The 19,924-nt window shown below is 46.8% G+C and overlaps 1 protein-coding gene across 8 annotated transcripts in view; it reads left to right on the forward strand.

Moving 5' to 3' along the window:
* Positions 1 to 19,924, forward strand: part of WDR33 (WD repeat domain 33) — a 141,809-nt gene that overhangs the window by 120,451 nt on the left and 1,434 nt on the right. For 4 of the 8 annotated variants that reach the window (XM_006153682.3, XM_006153681.3, XM_027773879.1 and 1 more), the window contains 7 exons: positions 47 to 199; positions 1,905 to 2,990; positions 5,617 to 5,725; positions 8,629 to 9,067; positions 17,319 to 17,482; positions 17,598 to 17,690; positions 18,341 to 18,553. In XM_006153682.3, the coding sequence (XP_006153744.1) occupies positions 47 to 199; positions 1,905 to 2,990; positions 5,617 to 5,725; positions 8,629 to 9,067; positions 17,319 to 17,482; positions 17,598 to 17,690; positions 18,341 to 18,553 (2,257 nt within the window). Of the gene's footprint in view, positions 1 to 46; positions 200 to 1,904; positions 2,991 to 5,616; positions 5,726 to 8,628; positions 9,068 to 17,318; positions 17,483 to 17,597; positions 17,691 to 18,340; positions 18,554 to 19,280; positions 19,381 to 19,924 lie in introns of those variants that run through there. The other 4 variants (XM_006153684.3, XM_006153685.3, XM_006153687.3 and 1 more) reach the window with 4 other exon arrangements.

The raw sequence follows: 19,924 nt of genomic DNA on the forward strand, positions 1-19,924 counted from the left end.
TTTTTATACTTAAGAGTGTATTTTAATAATTCTCTTCTTTCCCAAGGCATGGATGCAAAATAAAGTTCCAATTCCTGCTCCAAATGAGGTGCTGAATGACAGAAAAGAAGACATTAAATTGGAAGAGAAGAAAAAAACACAAGCAGAAATTGAGCAAGAAATGGCTACATTACAGTATACAAACCCACAACTTCTGGAGGTATGTGAAGCTCCTTAGGGAGATTCAAGGTGATCTTAGAAAGTAGTGGTGACATTTTTTTATTGATGTGCTTTTAAGGAAAAGGGACAGAACTCTCATACAGGTCTGATAAGCACCCTCATTTCTTTTTTTTTTTCCAATAAGGCGCGTGTGCTCACCAGACAGACAGAGAGACAAAAAGCGAGAAATCACCCCCCAGGGGGGATGGCCACACTGCAGTCCCTTCTCCTCCATTCTCCTCTCGGGATCTTGGGCATGCACACACACACGCCCGGTGTGAGTTTTAAGCCACCAGGTCCGGGACGCGAACCGCAGTTGACTACATGGGAGTCCAGCGACATAGCCATTATGCTAACTGCTGGTCCCAGCACCCTCATTTCTTTCTTTCTTTCTTTTTGAAGAATTATTTGATTTGTATTTATTCATCCATTTACTTTAATTTGACCAGAGAGAGACAGAGAGAGAGGGGAAGTGAGAAAGCAAGCCACTATGTCCAGGACTTGAACTGTGGTCTACCATGTGAGAGTGTCCAGCACCTTAACCACCATGCCACCTGCTGGTCCCAGCACCCTCATTTCTTATTGCTGTTTCTTTTTTTTTTTTTTTTTAAGAATTATTTATTTAGTTTTATTTATTTACATATATAAATACATATTTATATATGTATTTATTATTATTATTAACATTATTATTATTTTAATTCAACCAAAGAGAGACACAGACAGGGAGAACTACAGTAAGCCATATGGGAGTCCATTCCTTGACCACCATGCCACCTGCTGGCCCCTCTTATTGCTATTTTTTTTTTTTTTTTTGAGAGAAATCACCCCCCAGGGGGAATGGGCACACCGCAATCCCTTCTCCTCCGTTCTCCTCTCAGGATCTTAAGCACGCACACACTCCTGGCGTGAGTTTTAAGCCACCGGGTCTGGGACACAAACCGTGGTCGACTACATGGGAGTCCAGCGACATAGCCATTATGCTAACTGCTGGTTCCCCTTATTGCTATTGTTAAAGGAACCCTGTTTCTTAGACTTATACACCGGATTAGTGGAACAGTGAGTAACCCTGTGTTAAATGTACATTTTTAATAGAAGATATAAAGCCAACATCATTTTGTTTAAAGAGGGTTTTGCCTTAAGGCTCATAAGCTCACCGGAGAGAGAGTGACAGAGACAGAGAGGGGGAAAAGTGAGAAATCACCCCCCTAGAGGGGATGGCCACATCACATTCCCTTCTCCATTCTCCTCCTGGGATCTTGGGCATGCATGCTCACGTGCCTGGAGTAAGTTTCGAACCACTGGGTCTGGGATTCAAATCTCAGTCAGCCATGAGGAAGTCCAGTGATGGTAACCACTATGCCATCTGCTAGCCCCAGCCAACATAATTTTATTTTGGATTTGCTTATTTATCCATAAGTAGAAGAATTTTCTGTCAGTTTGTACAGTAGGTAGCTTATTATTACTAGTAAATTAGAACTAAATAGCCTTGTGTACTGTGTTTCCAGAACCCAGAAAGAGCCATCCTAAAGGGAGTCAGAGAGTCCTCAGGATGTTTGAGTGTTACATGGACTCTTATTAATGTTCAGACATGAAGAGGTTGAGGAATTTTTATGTTTATTTTGAGGCCCCCCACCCATCAAAATACATGATAGTAATATTATCTTCAAGTTTATTAATCTAGCATGCTTTTTCTTTCTTTCCAGCAACTTAAAATTGAAAGACTTGCACAGAAACAGGCTGAGCAAATTCAGCCTCCTCCCTCATCTGCCACCCCTCTCCTTGGACCCCAGCCCTTTCCAGGACAAGGCCCAATGTCTCAGATTCCTCAAGGTTTTCAACAGCCTCATCCATCTCAGCAGATGCCAATGAACATGGCGCAGATGGGGCCTCCTGGTCCACAGGGACAGTTTAGACCCCCTGGACCCCAAGGACAAATGGGACCACAAGGTCCCCCACTGCATCAGGGAGGTGGGGGACCACAAGGTTTCATGGGACCACAAGGGCCACAAGGCCCACCCCAGGGGTTGCCGCGGCCTCAGGACATGCATGGGCCCCAAGGCATGCAGCGGCATCCAGGGCCTCATGGCCCTTTGGGACCTCCAGGGCCGCCTGGACCGCAGGGTAGTTCTGGTCCTCAAGGTCACATGGGTCCTCAGGGCCCACCTGGTCCACAGGGACACATAGGCCCTCAAGGCCCGCCTGGTCCCCAGGGTCACTTGGGCCCTCAGGGACCTCCTGGTACTCAAGGAATGCAGGGACCACCTGGTCCCAGAGGAATGCAAGGACCTCCTCATCCTCACGGGATACAAGGCGGACCAGGGTCTCAAGGGATCCAAGGTCCGGTGTCTCAGGGACCCCTGATGGGACTGAATCCACGAGGAATACAAGGGCCTCCAGGTCCACGGGAGAATCAGGGTCCTGCTCCTCAAGGTATGATGATGGGCCACCCACCTCAAGAGATGAGAGGACCTCACCCTCCAAGCGGACTACTAGGACATGGCCCTCAGGAAATGAGAGGTCCTCAAGAGATGCGAGGCATGCAGGGGCCTCCGCCTCAAGGATCGATGATGGGCCCTCAGGAGTTGCGGGGGCCTCCAGGCTCACAAGGTCAGCAGGGGCCGCCCCAGGGCTCTTTGGGACCTCCACCCCAGGGTGGCATGCAAGGGCCCCCTGGACCTCAGGGACAGCAGAACCCGGCAAGAGGGCCACATCCACCTCAAGGTCCAATACCATTCCAGCAGCAGAAAACACCTCTGCTAGGCGATGGGCCCCGGGCCCCCTTCAATCAGGTATTATTTACTTCCAACTTATCGGCATTAACACACTGGGAAATGCACTTTGTACTGACGCAGTGCTGCTGGGTATTGGAAACAGCAGTTACAACTGGGTACAAATAGTTCTTAAGTGATGATGGTGGCCTCAGTAGCATCCCTGGCTGAAAAAAAGGAAATAATAATGATAAGTTAGGTTATTCCACCATGGTTAAGTAGATCTCAATATTAATCTTTACTTCTCAACCCTTTTTTTTCCCTATAGGGCATATGCATTCACCAGAGAGAGAAAGAAAAGGGGGGGGGGTGGCCACTCTGCAATATCTTCTTCATTCTCTTGGGATTTGGGGCACACATGTACATGCACCCGGTATGAGTTTCAAGCTTCTAGGTCCGGGACTTGAACCACAGTTGGCTACGTAACCATTACGCCATCTGCTGGCCCCTTAACATTATTTTTAAAATAAAGATGCTTCCAGAAAAGATCAGCTCTCAAATAGAGTTGATAACTGCCCTTGGGCTCTGCAGGAGCTGTGGCCTTGAGGAAGAGGTATGTTTTGTTATGGGCAGTTCTGTGAGGCATGTCCCTCTTGTGGGCCCTTTACTTTGTAGCCGGGTGTTCGACAGGCCTGCCAGCACCTGACCTCCTCAAACTGTCAGCCAGCTCTACTTTAAGATAGTCTGGAGCATTTAACTCATGAGGTTCCTATTTCCTCACTATTTCCTTTATTATTTTTTATAATTTAATTTAATTTTATTTTTCATTGTTGTTATTTTAAAATTTGCTACAGGACATACACACTCACCAGAGAGAGACAGAGAGGGAGAGGGAAAGTGAGCAAGCAAGCCACCAGATCTGGGACTTAAGCTGGTCAGCTATGTGGGAGTCCAGTGCCCTAACCACCACACCATCTGCTCGCCCCACTATTTCCATTTTTTTTTTAAGGGCACTGGACTCCACATGGCCAACTGTGTTCATGTCCCAGAACTGGAGGCTTGGTTTTCTCTCTCTCTCTTACTCTCTCCCTCTCTGGTCAAATTTAAAGGAAGGAAGGCAGGCAGGCAGGAGGGAGGGAGGGAGGAAGGAAGAAAGAAAAATGCTTAAAAAAAAAAAAAAGAATTTTAGCTACTATATTATAACTGAGATTACAAACACAAGAGGATAGCCAGAGTTTCTATGACAAATTCATTAAGAGTTTTTATTGTACTATGTAGTCAAAGATTTATACATAAAAAGCATAGTGATTCTGGAATTTTAATTCACCTACAGAAACAGTGGTAGAAGGAGTGAAGATTTGATATTTTGTAGGACACTTCAAATATCTAAAGATACATAATAAAAAAATCTTTGTTCATAGTTCTTATATACTGAAATCTAAACTTTCTTCACTTTGACAGGACCAGTTATTTAATCTAGTTGTTTTAATTGGTTAGATTAGTGGAATTGCTTTCAAGCTAAGAGCTGCCCTGGAGTTAAAGAGACAGGCAGCCAAACAGCTTAGACATTACTGACGTAGGGGCAGTGACGGCCATTTTACCTCCTGCATGGCTTTCCCTTGGCGTGGCTGGTTTGGGACATGAGAGCAATTTTGTTATTGATGGTTTTGAGACTCTTATTCTTTCCTTTTTTTAAGAATTATTTATTTAATTTTATTTATTCGTTCACTTATTCTTTAATTTGACCACAGAGAAACACACCACACAGAGAGAGAAAGAACACAGAGAGAGAAACAGAGAAAGTGAGAAAGCAAGCCACCAGGTCTGGGACTAGAACCGTGGTTGGCCATGTGGGAGTGTCCAGCACCTTAACCGCTGCGCCACCTGTTGGTCCCAAAACTGTTCATTCTCACAGTAGCTCCAGTCTCTAAATGTATTTTGTATGAGGGAATGACAGAATACACGTTTGTTTGTCAAGAAACCTGGTCCACCATCATGGACAGTGTGGGGAGTCAGGATTTAGACTTGGCTAGGAGCACAGTATATCAGGACTAGGGACAAGCTGGCTGAAGCTCCAGGGTCCCAAGCAGTGAGACAGTCTCTGAGCAGCAGACTTGTGTCAGGCAGAAGCTGTGGGACCCTGTGAATCCAGCATGGTGTGGGGGGTTTGGCTGGACCTGAGCAGAAGGGTGCTTGGGAAAGGAGATGAGAAAGAGGGAGAGGGGGAGAAGAAAGAGGGAGAGGGAGGGAAAAGCAGAAAAGGGGAGCCAATGGGGCTGATTCACTCAGCAGGAGCCCCTTTCTCCTCCTGTCCCAGCCTTAGAGAGCATGGCTGGTAGGTGCTGGGTGTGGCAGCATAGTTTTCTGTGCACTTTGCCAGAAATTCCTCCTCCTGTGCATAGCAGTGATGGTACTGTGTTAGGATTTCTGACTTTCCCTTGATTTTTCTGCTTGGCATCACAGTAAAGTCTAGCTTTAAATAAAACCTGCCAGCAGGTTTAAAGTACAGGTGTTTCCTGTATTTTATTATGGTAAGAGAAGTATTTATCCCAGTTTAAAGACAATTTCACTAGAATGTCTGGCTGAATGTTTACTGCTGGAGGCTCTGGGGCAACCTCCTGCTTTTATGTCATCACATAATAATACTATTGTTATTCAGGAACACAAGCCTATGATCTCACATTCTGTTTTAAAAACATCTTTTCAGGAAGGACAAAGTACAGGCCCCCCACCCTTGATACCAGGCCTAGGGCAGCAAGGAGCACAAGGTCGCATCCCACCTCTGAACCCTGGACAAGGCCCTGGCCCTAACAAAGGTAAGTATTCAGAACTGTGGGAAAAATAAGGGCACAGTGGTTTCAAGTAATAGCATTGTCTTGTGGCGCATTCATAGATTTGTTAGTTAGGCAACAGTGCTGGCCAGAGGAAAGTTGCCTCTCACCACCCCACAGCCCCAGTGGTAGTGCCTGTGCCAAGGTGGGCCTTGTCCAAGTTTGGGGCACAGAAGGGATTCCTATGCTCATTGAATGCAATAGCATGTTTTTATCATCCCAAAGAGATTAATCGTTTCTGCATAAATATTTTGACTGGACAAAGAATTCAGGCCTTTAGCAGTGCTTTTATTACCATCCCCTTGTCCCCATATTGAGCCATCCACTGAATTCTTTAACTGGTTATATTGTTGTGCACCATGTGGAAGGAAGAAAGCAACTGTATGGATGTGTGGTGCCTCAGGTTGTTGATTGTATGCAAAACCCAGAGATGGGGCTTGTCAACATTTGGAGGTGGAGCTATTTGGAAGTTAAGAGTAATTCTTAGATGGAAGAGTACACGTGCAGATTGGGAGTGGAACACTACGCCCCCACCCCTGTGTGCAGAGCAGGAGGCGCAGGGCAGGGCAGGGCAGGGCAGGGCAGGGGAGGGGAGGGGCGGGGGGGCGCGGGAAGGCAGGGCAGGGCAGGGCAGGGCAGGGCGGCTGTGGGAGAGCTCTGGATTGGGGCTGAGAAGGACCTGCTTCAGATTCACAGGAGTGCTGGGAAGACCATAGAAGTTCTCTCTTTCACTTTTAATTTGCTGAGCCCAAAGCCCTGTGGGGTGTGTGTTAGGTTTCTTAGATAAAGAAAAGACAGAATTTAAAGCTTAGTCTGGCATGTATGTGATTTTAGAGGTAGAAAAGAAAAAGGAATTAGAGTTCATTTCTGTCTTATTGTGTGGAAGATGCAGAGGAGGTACAGATGAAAGGTGGCCAACAGGGAGATAGAGAAAGGAAGGTCCTAGATCTGGTTGTAGGTTTGGGGACCCTAAGGAGAGAAAGAAGAGTCTTTTACCTGCAAGGTACTGCCATCAACAAACTGAGAGCTGCCTCTCTTCCTCTCCCTACCCTGTGTCTGTCTGCCTATTTCCCTCTCCTTGCACTTCCCCTTTTCTCTTTGCCCTCTCCCCTCTTCCTTTTTCTTCCTCCTCTCTCTCCTCCCAGGGACCAAAGGGAGAAGGGAGAGCCGAGAAAGTGGCCCTGCCATCCCCTACTGGATTAACCACCGCCGCCGCCCCGTCACCGGTGGCCACATCCCTTCTAATTTGTAGTGGTGGGTTTCTTTTCTTGGAAGAGCAGGGTTCTTTTAAACAGATAGAGGTGATGGGAGTACTAATGTTCATAGGTAAGTCCATATGGAGTATGTTCCAGCTTCTGGAGGTCACAGGTCTACTATATCTGAGGTTATACCAAATTCCAGCCATATAAATAAGCCAGAGAGGAAGCTGTTAGCTGCAAGAACATGCTGTGAGGCGAGGGTGACTACCAAAACGAAGTGGCCATCGGATATTTGCAGACCAACCAAGCAGAGGCAATTAGAGGATGTTCTCAGTGTAGAGAGGACTGGCAGAGGGGACAGAGGAACAGAAAGAGCTTAAGGGAAGAGAGACTCCATCTAAGATCCACTTTATACTGAGATTTGTAAGCTTCATAGACATGTGGGCAGGCAAGGGGGCTGGAAAAGACCAAGGAATAACCAGCTTCCGGGGCGTGGGGGGGCAGTCACGGCTCCCTGTGGGACAAGGATGGGTTCACCTTTACTGTCAAGTTGTAGTTCAGTACCCAGGAAAGTCATCCCTTCAGAGTTAGGAGGTGAACTAAGCTGACCATCCCAAATTTAGTTGGCCTCTTTCCATTTTTATTCTGTACTTTGAATATATTACTTATATTCTAATATTTTAAGATAGGATTAGGGTGAGGGCCAACAGAAAACGTAGTGTTATGTCACAGGACTTTCACATGGCCGCTTGCAGTTTGAGTCCCACACCCGGTGGCTTGAAACGTACACTGCGTGCTTGGACATGCGTGCCCGCGATCCTAGGAGGAAAGTGGAGGAAAAAGGGTATTGTGGTGTGGCCATCCCTCGAAGGTGATTTCTCACTTTCCCGCTCACCGCCTCTTTCTCCTGTGAGTGCATGTGCCTGAAGGCAAAAACAAAAAACAAAAAACCTCTTAAAAAAATACAGGTCAGTGGGATGCCAAAGCTTGTGTGCAAAGAATGGTGATAATATAGTAGATGAGGGACTTAGTCATGGAAAGAGCGTACATATAAACCCTGAAGATGAAGAGCAGCAGGGCTATCAGGTCATCAGGCAGTCAGAGAGAGGTCCGCAGTTCCCTGCACCTGAATTTGCCGACTCATTGTGAGTTAAGGCATCAAGTTAAGTGAGCTCAGGGTCAGAGGTGCACCATTGCACCTCTGGTGGTGGCAGTACACACTCGCACCCTGTTGGTACACTCTGGCCTTCCCAAGGGATAGTGACTGCTTGGTGCTCTGCTTCCTGGCCTACAGCATTGATCTCTGTTATGTGCTCCCTGGCCATGGAGCAGGGGCTTAATAAAGTCATTGAAATGATAGGGCAGGAAAGGAAGCTCCGCCTCACACCCCGGAGGCTCTCATGTTTCCTGGTTCATACCAGGAGGTGGATGTGGCTGATCTCACTTGAGATGAGGCCTTGTCCTAAGGGCAAGTTACTTGACTAACGAGGGATGAAGTTGGAATCTGCTCCCAGAGCCCATGCTCTTTTTATTATATAATGCCCAAGGATATTGTCTTCTAAGGATCCTGAGGACCAAGGAGGGGAAACATGCTAACTGAAAGGATGCCTTCTGAAACTCAGAAGCTGCCTCAGACTATAGTGGCAGCTGTGCTGGAAGATGTGGTAAAGTCAGCTCTGTTTCCTTTAGGTGACTCCCGAGGGCCTCCCAACCATCACATGGGCCCAATGTCGGAGCGGCGGCATGAGCAGAGCGGTGGCCCTGACCACGGGCCTGACAGGGGGCCTTTCCGGGGTGGCCAGGACTGCAGGGGCCCCCCTGATAGACGTGGCCCTCACCCTGACTTCCCTGATGACTTCGGCAGACCAGATGACTTTCACCCTGACAAGCGCTTTGGCCACCGGTTACGTGAATTTGAGGGGCGAGGAGGACCTTTGCCACAAGAAGAGAAGTGGAGGCGTGGGGGCCCTGGGCCTCCATTTCCACCTGATCACAGGGAGTTCAGCGAAGGGGACGGCCGGGGCGCTGCCCGAGGCCCTCCAGGGGCATGGGAAGGCCGCAGACCTGGAGACGAGCGATTCCCCCGGGATCCTGAGGACCCTCGTTTCCGAGGACGCAGAGAAGAAAGGTGGGACAGACGTTTTGTGGGTCCACTGCACCTTCCCTGGAGTTCTGTCTCTCCTCTCTGCAGAGCTCTCTTTCCTCATCTCTCAGGGACAAAGAGGACAATCTCCATCAAACCATACCCTCTGTAGATTTAGTGTTGAGACTTAAGAATGTATGCTTTTCAACATTTATCTGTGTTTTTTTATTTTTATTTTTTTTATTCTTTCAGTTGAGAAGCCTTTTTCTTTATTTCCTGTGTTTTGGTCTTTTTTACAGAGATGGGTAAATCAGTATACTATAAGAATTTCTTGGCTGTGATGAGAAATGTCTGGATTCTTCTTGATCACAACAATGAAGCACCAGACAGATACCTAGACTGTAACTAAAGGGCTTGTGAAGTAGATACAGTTACTGTGTAATTGCCTAAATATCGTAACAGAGTCAAATCAAACTGAGAAACAATCTTCATAAACTCAAATCAGGCTTGAATTCTCAGCTAGCTTGAGGTGAAGAAGGAATTCGGGAAAGATGGAAGGAAAAAACAGGAATTAGTGAAATAGCAAGTGAGAATCTGAGTAATTGATGATGATATTTGAGCACTCACTGTGTGCCAGGTGTTGCAATGCACTTAGTAGGTACCAGGAATATGGGAGATAGGTATTCTAGATAAGAGATCCTGCTGAGGTCAGAGTAGATGCGAGACTCCAGAGCCTCCTGGGTGGTGGTGGAGTCGGCGCTGGCTGGTGCTGCCCGCTTGGCCCACAGGCATGGTGTCACCTCACAGTTCTCATTGCTGTTGCCTCACACGATGGTTTGCAGGTTGGCCATCCCACCCTCTGGCGGTGTGTTTGAGAACATGGTCAGGAGGGAGGATGACTAGGACGAAGGGAAGCAGTCACTGTAGGGATCAGAATATGTATCTGTGGGTTCTCAGTTCTCTTACGGCCTGTTGATAATAAGCATTCTCTTCAAAATGTCTGTAAGAGTTTGGCATAAACATATCTTGAACCAGTTTCTTGAATCTCGGTATCTTATGCAAAATTTCACATTTTACCATGCCTCCATTTGGGGAATATTTCTTGCCAGTGGCACACCCTCAGCTAAGACTCTTGTGCCATCACAGCTTTGTCATGTTCTTCAAATGCTCCCAGCCTGCTCCTGCTCCTATATCTTTGTCCTTGTTCTTCTTTCCGCCTGGGACGCACACACTCCTGCCATGCCTACTTCCTTTACTGTGCCTTGTATTTCTTCATAGCAGGTAGCACTGCTTGACATGAAGTGATATAGACATTTTTTAAAGAACTACTTTATTTATTTTATTTTAATTTGACCAGAGAGGGACAGAGAAAGAGAGAAGGGAAGTGAGAAAGCAAGCTGCCGTCCGCACTCAAACTGTGGTTGGCCATGTGGCGTCCAGCGTCCTTAACCACCATGCCACCTGCCGGCCCCCTGAAGTGGTCTATTCATTTCTTTAGTGCCTGTATGTCCCATAAGCATATTGGCTCTCTGAAGACAGGGGCTTTGTTTGCACCTGTCCCCAAGGCCAGAGCAGTGGTGGCAGCATACTGTGTGCTCAGTGACTGTTTAGTCAGTCAGTAATTCTGTGCAGGAGGTGAGTCCTGGAGAGGAGTCATTCCACTTGGCGGTATCTTCATCCGTCCAGCTGCTATAGAAAGGTGCCACAGACAAGGCAGCTTCAACCACAAACATTATATTCTCACAGGTATGGAGGCTAGAAGTTCAAGGCCTGGCATGTTCTGTTTCCACTGAGGGCTTTCTTCTAGGCCAACAGATGGCTGTGTTCTCACTGTGTCCTCCCATGGTGGGGCTGAACATGAGCCTTTCTTTGTCTTCTCTTCTAAGAGCCCTGTTCCCGTCATCAGGACCCCACCCTCATGACCTCATCCAGCCTGTCATCTCCAGGCATCATCACATTGGGGCTTAGAGCATCAGCATGTGGAAGGAGGGGTACACAAATATTTAGTCCATAACAGTAGGTATTTTCTAATAAAAGCAAATTAGCTCCTCTCTGTTCCTTTATAAGTAGGGCAGTGTACAGCAGATGCCTGGACAAAAGAAGAATCCTGCTATGTTTCTGTTTCATGGAAACAGTCGTCCCCACTGAAACTGTTCCGGGCCCATCTCCTCCTCCTCTCCCCATTCCATCTGTGCCATAGCTTATTATTTCAGCTGGTGTCCTGGGCATACCTCTTTGCTTGCAGGAAGCGTGATTTGGCTAACTTAGCTTAGGACCAAGAAGATTATTAAAAAGCTAGAGAGATAGAACGGAAAAGAAAAAGTTCTTTCGTTCAAAAAAATTTTTTTTAACAGAATGCCTAGTAACAACTGTAGGAGGAGGAGTGATATAATTAGAAAGTCACCTCTTTTTTTTTTTTTTTTTGGAGAGATTTTCGCTATAGGGCGCGTGTGCTCGCCAGACAGAGAGAGACATAGAGACAGAAAGCGAGAAATCACCCCCCAGGGGGGATGGTCACACCGCAGTCCCTTCTCCTCCATTCCCTTCTTGGGATCTTGGGCATGCACGCACACGCACCCAGCGTGAGTTTTAAGCCACTGGGTCCGGGACGCAAACCGCGGTCGACTACGTGGGAGTCCAGTGACATAGCCATTACTCTAACTGCTGGTTCCCGAAAATCACCTCTTTTATAAGTAACCAGTGGCACAGTTGATAAAAGCCAAGAGTCATCATTAGATGCTCAAACCATTGGGTAGAAGACCTTAGGGAGTCCCAGTTGTGCTGGCGGTAGAGCACTGTTTCACAAGCCTGGGACCTCATGGGAGGACTGGGTTTGGATCCTGGATGACCCTGAATAGTCTGGGCATGGTGGTGCATGTTTATAACCTAGCTAACTGAGAGGCTAGGGCAGGAAGATTGCAGCTGTGAGACCCTATCTAAAATACCTGTCTCTCTCTTCCCTTCTTCCTCCCATGTGCCTCTCCACCCAATTAGAGGAAAAATAAAGAGAGACTAGGGAGTTAGTGCTCTCAAGGTGCCACAGTATAACCCTACAGATAGCTTGTTAGTTACCCAGGGGAATATGGTCCTTTGGAACTGCGCATTCTGGTTGACACACTACCTTTACACATAAACAGTGAGACAAACTGGCATCATGAGAAAGTCCGAGCAGTTCTTATAAAAAATGTTTAAACTGGGGCGCAGATGGCTTAGTGGTTATGTTACTGGACTCCCATATAGCCGACTATGGTTCGAGTCCTAGACACAGGGGCTTGAAAATCACACTGGGCGTGTATGCTCATGTGGCTAAGATCCCAGTAAGAGAATGGAGGAGAAGGGATTGTGACATTGCCATCCCCCACTGGGGCGTGACTTTTTTACTTTCCCTCTCACTGTTTCCATTTCTCTCCAGTGAGTGCGCATACCCCATGACAAAAACCTATTTTTTTTTTAAATGTTTAAACTGAATCTAATCATGGGGAAACATGTCGATAAATTAGGATTGTGGACCATTCTGTATCCTAGACATACCCTTCAAAAATGTCTAGGTAGCCAGCCACAATAGTGCAGTGCACTGCTCTGGGGTGCTAGTGCCACTGGAAACCAGGGCTCATTCCCTGGGCTGATCTGTGCATGTGGGGCCACACGTTCCTATGACCTGGCTGGTTGGGAAGGCTGGGGGAGAGTCATGGCATGTCACTCTGTTGAGAGTGCTTCTCTCTCACCAAAGAAAGAAATTTGAAGAAGGAAGGAAATGTCAAGGTCATGAAAGACAAAAAGGAGGGATTTGTTTTAGATTAAAACAAACCAAAGAGATATGAGCAGTAAATAACAGCACATGGTCATAATTGAATTCTTTATTTAAAAACAACCAACTGTGAAGGACAGTTTGGGGATAGTTGGGGAGATTTGAGTTGAACTGTATATTAAATAATATCACATATTATTGAGAGTGATAATGGTACTGTGGTTATGTGGGATGAAGTCCTTAAACTACTGAAGTATGCAGGGATCAAGTGTCATGTTGTCAGTATCCGCTTTTCACACGGACTAGAAAAGGCATTTGTAAATAGACGGACAGAGAGAAGATAAAAGCACATGTGATTAAGTAAAGATCTCTGGGTAGTCATTGTACTTTACTATGAGGCAAGAAGATATGGGCCAGCTGCTGGTGTTGTGGTTAAAGCAGCTGGTGGTTACATGGCCGACTGTACAGCCTGAAGGGTGCATGTGCCCAAAATTCTGAGAAGAAGACAGATGAGAAGGGATTGCAGCATGGCCATCCCCCCTAGAGGGTGATGTTTTTTTCCCCTCTCTCCTATGAGCACATGTGCCCTAATAGCAAAACTTAAATAAATAAATAAAAGTAAAAAATTGGAGTAAAAAACTAATGGAGGGACAACTCAGTGGTTTAATTTGAACATGCCATTCAAGCAAAGCTGGATCCATTCGGAAGATCCTGGGTTCGGTTCCCTGGTTGGCCTCTCTATACATGCTAAGTACATGCTTACCCATAGTCCTGGCTAGCTGGGAAGGCGGTGGCGGGTGGGGGTGGACTGCAGTGTGAGTTCCTGCAGAGAGCACTTCATTCTCTTTCTTTCTCAGTCTCTCTCTCACTCTCATGAAAAAAACTAACTTATAAAAACAAAGATAACTAATGGAAACTCAAGAAAAAATGGAAGACCTGGTGGGGAGGAGGCCATAGGCATGGTAGCTCACACAGAGTGGCCCACGTCTCCTCTTACCCTCTCTCCAGTGTTCCTGTCCTCTCTTGATGTACTTCCTGCTTGAAGGCCACTTTCTCTGCTTCCCGGCAGGCTTCCCTGTAACCGCTGTGCTCTAGTAATGCTCCCAGCCAACTTAGTCTCCTAGTTCCAAAATACCTGAAAGAGAAGGGGAAGGTGTCCTCCCACTAGGGGAACAGGTTGCAGCTAGGCAGTGAGTGGGCTCCCTGTGGCCAGATGCTACCAGTACGCCAGTCAGCTGTGGAGCGGGGCTATTGGTACAACCCAGGCCGCGTAGGCCTGCCCAGGCAGGTGGCAGAGCAGGCACTCTAGAACAGGTCCAGTACAGTTGGCAGGCGTGATCTGTATTATGTAAGTAATAAATGTGCATCATAAAAACGTAGATGATAATGAAAAGTATTTGGGATGTAGTGATAAAGAGACTAGGCCCAGGCTTCAGACTGGTTGAGTTCAAATCGCAATTGACACACACTGTATGACTTTAAAGAGACAAACATCTTTATCTGAGTCTCAATCTCCCATCGGTAACACAGAGTTAAGGACCAGCAGTTGGCTGGTCACTGGACTCCCATGTAGTCGACTGCAGTTCGAGTCCCAGACCCAGTGGCTTAAACTCACGCTAGGCACATGTGCATGTGTGCCCAAGATCCAGAGAAGAGAATGGAGGAAAAGGGATTGCCGTGTGACCATACCCCCTGGGGAGTGATTTCTCACTTTCTGTCTCTTTCTCTCTCTTTCTGGCAAGCAATAACAGCACATGGTCATAATTGAATTCTTTATTTAAAAACAACCAACTGTGAAGGACAGTTTGGGGACAGTTGGGGAGATTTGAGTTGAACTGTATATTAAATAATATCACATATTATTGAGAGTGATAATGGTACTGTGGTTATGTGGGATGAAGTCCTTAAACTACTGAAGTATGCAGGGATCAAGTGTCATGTTGTCAGTATCCGCTTTTCACACGGACTAGAAAAGGCATTTGTAAATAGACGGACAGAGAGAAGATAAAAGCACATGTGATTAAGTAAAGATCTCTGGGTAGTCATTGTACTTTACTATGAGGCAAGAAGATATGGGCCAGCTGCTGGTGTTGTGGTTAAAGCAGCTGGTGGTTACATGGCCGACTGTACAGCCTGAAGGGTGCATGTGCCCAAAATTCTGAGAAGAAGACAGATGAGAAGGGATTGCAGCATGGCCATCCCCCCTAGAGGGTGATGTTTTTTTCCCCTCTCTCCTATGAGCATGTGCCCTAATAGCAAAACTTAAATAAATAAATAAAAGTAAAAAATTGGAGTAAAAAACTAATGGAGGGACAACTCAGTGGTTTAATTTGAACATGCCATTCAAGCAAAGCTGGATCCATTCGGAAGATCCTGGGTTCGGTTCCCTGGTTGGCCTCTCTATACATGCTAAGTACATGCTTACCCATAGTCCTGGCTAGCTGGGAAGGCGGTGGCGGGTGGGGGTGGACTGCAGTGTGAGTTCCTGCAGAGAGCACTTCATTCTCTTTCTTTCTCAGTCTCTCTCTCACTCTCATGAAAAAAACTAACTTATAAAAACAAAGATAACTAATGGAAACTCAAGAAAAAATGGAAGACCTGGTGGGGAGGAGGCCATAGGCATGGTAGCTCACACAGAGTGGCCCACGTCTCCTCTTACCCTCTCTCCAGTGTTCCTGTCCTCTCTTGATGTACTTCCTGCTTGAAGGCCACTTTCTCTGCTTCCCGGCAGGCTTCCCTGTAACCGCTGTGCTCTAGTAATGCTCCCAGCCAACTTAGTCTCCTAGTTCCAAAATACCTGAAAGAGAAGGGGAAGGTGTCCTCCCACTAGGGGAACAGGTTGCAGCTAGGCAGTGAGTGGGCTCCCTGTGGCCAGATGCTACCAGTACGCCAGTCAGCTGTGGAGCGGGGCTATTGGTACAACCCAGGCCGCGTAGGCCTGCCCAGGCAGGTGGCAGAGCAGGCCCTCTACAACCCAGGCCGCGTAGGCCTGCCCAGGCAGGTGGCAGAGCAGGCACTCTAGAACAGGTCCAGTACAGTTGGCAGGCGTGATCTGTATTATGTAAGTAATAAATGTGCATCATAAAAACGTAGATGATAATGAAAAGTATTTGGGATGTAGTGATAAAGAGACTAGGCCCAGGCTTCAGACTGGTTGAGTTCAAATCGCAATTGACACACACTGTATGACTTTAAAGAGACAAACATCTTTATCTGAGTCTCAATCTCCCATCGGTAACACAGAGTTAAGGACCAGCAGTTGGCTGGTCACTGGACTCCCATGTAGTCGACTGCAGTTCGAGTCCCAGGCCCAGTGGCTTAAACTCACGCTAGGCACATGTGCATGTGTGCCCAAGATCCAGAGAAGAGAATGGAGGAAAAGGGATTGCCGTGTGACCATACCCCCTGGGGAGTGATTTCTCACTTTCTGTCTCTTTCTCTCTCTTTCTGGCAAGCGCACATCCTTATAGCAAAAACCTCTCCCCACAGGGGGAAAAAAAAAACAAACAAACCAGAGTTAATAATAGTACTGGCCTCATAAGGCAGTTGTGTGACTGAAATGAAGTGAAATATTCTGAGTAAAGCACTTGGCATGATATAAGCACGTAACACGTTTACTGCTATTATTATTCCTGAAAGCCTAAGAGAAACTTAAACTAACCCCACATTTCATTATGTTTCTTTCATGTATTTGCCTTTAATATTGAAATTGTAAAATTTATAGTTTTAAAAATATAGGGTTGGGCCAACAGATGGCATAGAGGTTAAGGCAGCTGGATTTAACCTGCTAATATATTATTCCTATACTAGCCACGTGTCCTCGGCTGCAGGAGCTAAAAAGGTGTCCTGGGCACCCATGAAGGTCATCCAAGATCATAGCATTTTAAGTAGTAGGAAATGTGTATTAGAGTGGGGAACGTCTATTGGCAATGCTGCTAAATGCCAATAGATGCCGACTGTGTGGTTCAAGTCCTGGACCTGGTGGCTTGAAAAACACACTAGGCACATATGTGTGCATGCCCAAAATCCTGAGAGGATTACTAGATTGTGGCGTGGTCCCCCCCTTGGGGGCTGCTTTCTCACTGTCCTCTTTCTGTCTCTGTCTGTCTCTGGTGAGTGTATGCACCCTACAATAAAAAAAAAAAAAAAAAGAAAGAAAAGGGCTGGTCACTTAGCCTAGTGGTAAAGGGAACTGAATTCCACATGGTCAGCCGTGGTTTGACTCTCAGCCCTGGTGGCCTGAAAATCGTGCCAGGTTCTTGTGCATATGTGCCCTAGATCCCAACAGAATGGAGGAATGGAAGAGAAGAGGTTGCGGCATGACCTCCCCCCATTGGGGGGCGCTTTCTCCTCCCTTTCTGACTCTGTCTTTGTCTCCCTGGTGAGCATACATACCCTCTGGCAATCGGAAATACAAGTATAGCTTATTCTGCCTTTCTCCCAGTTGATATTGTATCATTCTCCCTTATCATTATGCTTCTTTGAAATATGAACTTAGAGCATCAAGATACTTAATGAGATGGACACACTGCTGTGTTTTCTTTACAGCTTCAGAAGAGGAGCCCCACCCCGACATGAGAGCCGTGCACCCCCCAGAGGAAGGGATGGTTTTCCAGGTCCTGAAGACTTTGGTCCAGAAGAGAGTTTTGATGCTTCTGATGAAGCAGCCCGAGGACGTGATCTCAGAGGTCGAGGTCGGGGCACCCCACGAGGTGAGTGGGTGGGTGCTGAGGACATCAGGTCTGGAAGAGCAGGATGGCAGAGCGGGGTGGCTGTGGGCACACCTGAGACAGCGTGTGAACACAGCATTGCTTGTTCATTGCACAGGAGGAAGGAAGGGGTTACTGCCCACTCCTGACGAGTTCCCTCGCTTTGAAGGAGGACGGAAGCCAGACTCCTGGGATGGAAACAGGGAGCCAGGTAAGGAGCGAGAACTGCTGGTTGGGTGTCTTCTGGTGAGATTGGGCCTGCAGTTCACAAAGTGGATTCAAGAGCATTCCCAGGGATCCACCAATCCCTCTTTTTTCCAACTCAAACCTCCATGACTCCATGCCATTCAGCCACAGCGTTTGTCTATATGTAGAATGCAGAAACAGATAGAGAATCCTGCTTTCCTCTAGTAAACCAGACACTAAAGGGGTTTGTCTCAATATATAACTGAACCATTCTTTTCATTAAATTGTCTTGTTTTTGAAAAGTAAATGAATTAATCTTTCTTGATCTTAATTGCTAATATAGTAACTATTAGTAGCTATCCCCCATCATCAATGAAATCTCTCTGGGTCCTCAGTAACTTGAGTATAAAGACATCCTGAGACTGACATGTCTGAGAACCGTTTGTCTGGGCTGACCTCCTCCTCCCGCGTAGGAGCAGGCTGGTTTCTGATCTTGATCTTTTTCATGCACTTACCATGTGACATGCACCTATGCTGGGTGTCAGCAGCTGTTTCCTGTGTGAACACATGGTGGCTCAGGCTGCTCTGCATGCTCTGTGATGGTGGTGGTGTATACTTCTGCTTGCTTTTGGTACACCCTGCTGCACCATAAGGAGAGCGTGTTTCTTGTTTCAGGACCGGGCCATGAACATTTCCGAGATGCCCCTCGCCCTGATCATCCCCCTCATGATGGTCATTCCCCAGCCAGCAGAGAGCGCTCCTCTTCTCTCCAAGGCATGGACATGGCATCCCTGCCACCCCGAAAGCGCCCCTGGCACGATGGGCCAGGCACTTCTGAGCACAGAGAAATGGATGCCCCTGGGGGCCCTTCTGAGGATCGAGGCAAAGGTGAGTAGAAGCCTATGTTCTCATTCTAGGGGTAGTGGGTCTGCAGGAGACCTCGTCTATGCCTGTGTGGGTGCCCCTGCTGAGGTCTTTCAGACTCTGTCTTGATATCACCCTCTAGGCCGAGGCTGTGCAATGCCACCTGCTCTCAAATGTGATGTCCACACTGTAGTGGAGTTGAGCTCTCATATTGTGGCTCTGAGCCAACCCTGTGACGGGCTTCTAGGAGTCTCTGGTTCGGTCAGGGTTCCCCTTCTGCTCTCTGCCAGGGTGCATAGCGCTGTCTGCTGAGCTTGCTTTCTATAGACTCCTGCTCAAATTGACAGTCATATTTTCACCAGTGGTTGCTCACAGCCCTCAAGGATATCTTTGGTGAGAGGGGAACAGTTGTCCTCTCCTAGATTCTGTGTTGGATTTTCAGCCTGTGTCCAGAAGGAAAGTGCGTATGTTCAAAGTTACAAAGTCTTTGGGGAACATGGTCTCTGGGAGGCTTTGAGGGGAGCACTAGATTATCTCTACATCTTGAAGCTCTGATTATTTATAGGTAGCACTAATTCTTTGCCTCCAGTAGCACCCTGAGAGCTGCCTTCCAGCTCTGGTCTCAGAGAGGCCAGGCAGCCAGGTCCATGCTGTGGTTTAGAGTTTCTAGAAAGCCTGTGCTTTGGGCCCCGAGTTAACCTGCTTTCACTTATAATCCATCCTTGTTACAAGTTCTGCTTGTTGTTCTCAGTTCTCATCTGAGTCTTCTCCAAGCAAAACCTGCAGAAATTACATCATGCATTTGCAGTAGATGTTCCCTACCCTAACCCATTTTGCTACTACTCAATATGGTATGTCTTGGATGACCTTCATGGGCACTTGGGACACCTTTTTAGCTCCTGTGGCTGAGGACATGTGGCGAGTGTAGAAATGGTGCTTTAGCTGATGACTTCTCTACCCAGGCACACTGGGTCTAGCTGTGCTGTAAGGAAGAAAGGGAAGATCATTAGGTGGTAGCTCTCCTAACCTTTTCATCTCAATCAGACTTGAATTGTGTTTAAAAACATTAAGACAGGATTAAGTAGGCTAGTCTTCTGAGGACACATTATGGGAGATGTGACCAATCCTATACTCTCATGAGAAGAAAATTTAAAATATAGAATTTATTTGCACTTAAACATTTGCGTGTCCAAGTCTTAAATAAGCTAACCTACCTCTGGGAGAAATAATTCTGAAAATCAGTTTTTCTTTTGTATTTAAAAAAAAAGAGAGATTTATTTATTTATTTAATTCCATGTGTTATAATTAATATTATTATTTTAATTTGACCAGGGAGAGACAGAGAGAGAGAGAGAAAGGGAAAGCCAGAAAGCAAGTTGCCAGGTCAGGACTCAA

Source organism: Tupaia chinensis, unplaced genomic scaffold (assembly GCF_000334495.1).
Source record: "Tupaia chinensis unplaced genomic scaffold, TupChi_1.0 Scaffold000386_1, whole genome shotgun sequence".
Classification (NCBI taxonomy): domain Eukaryota; kingdom Metazoa; phylum Chordata; class Mammalia; order Scandentia; family Tupaiidae; genus Tupaia; species Tupaia belangeri.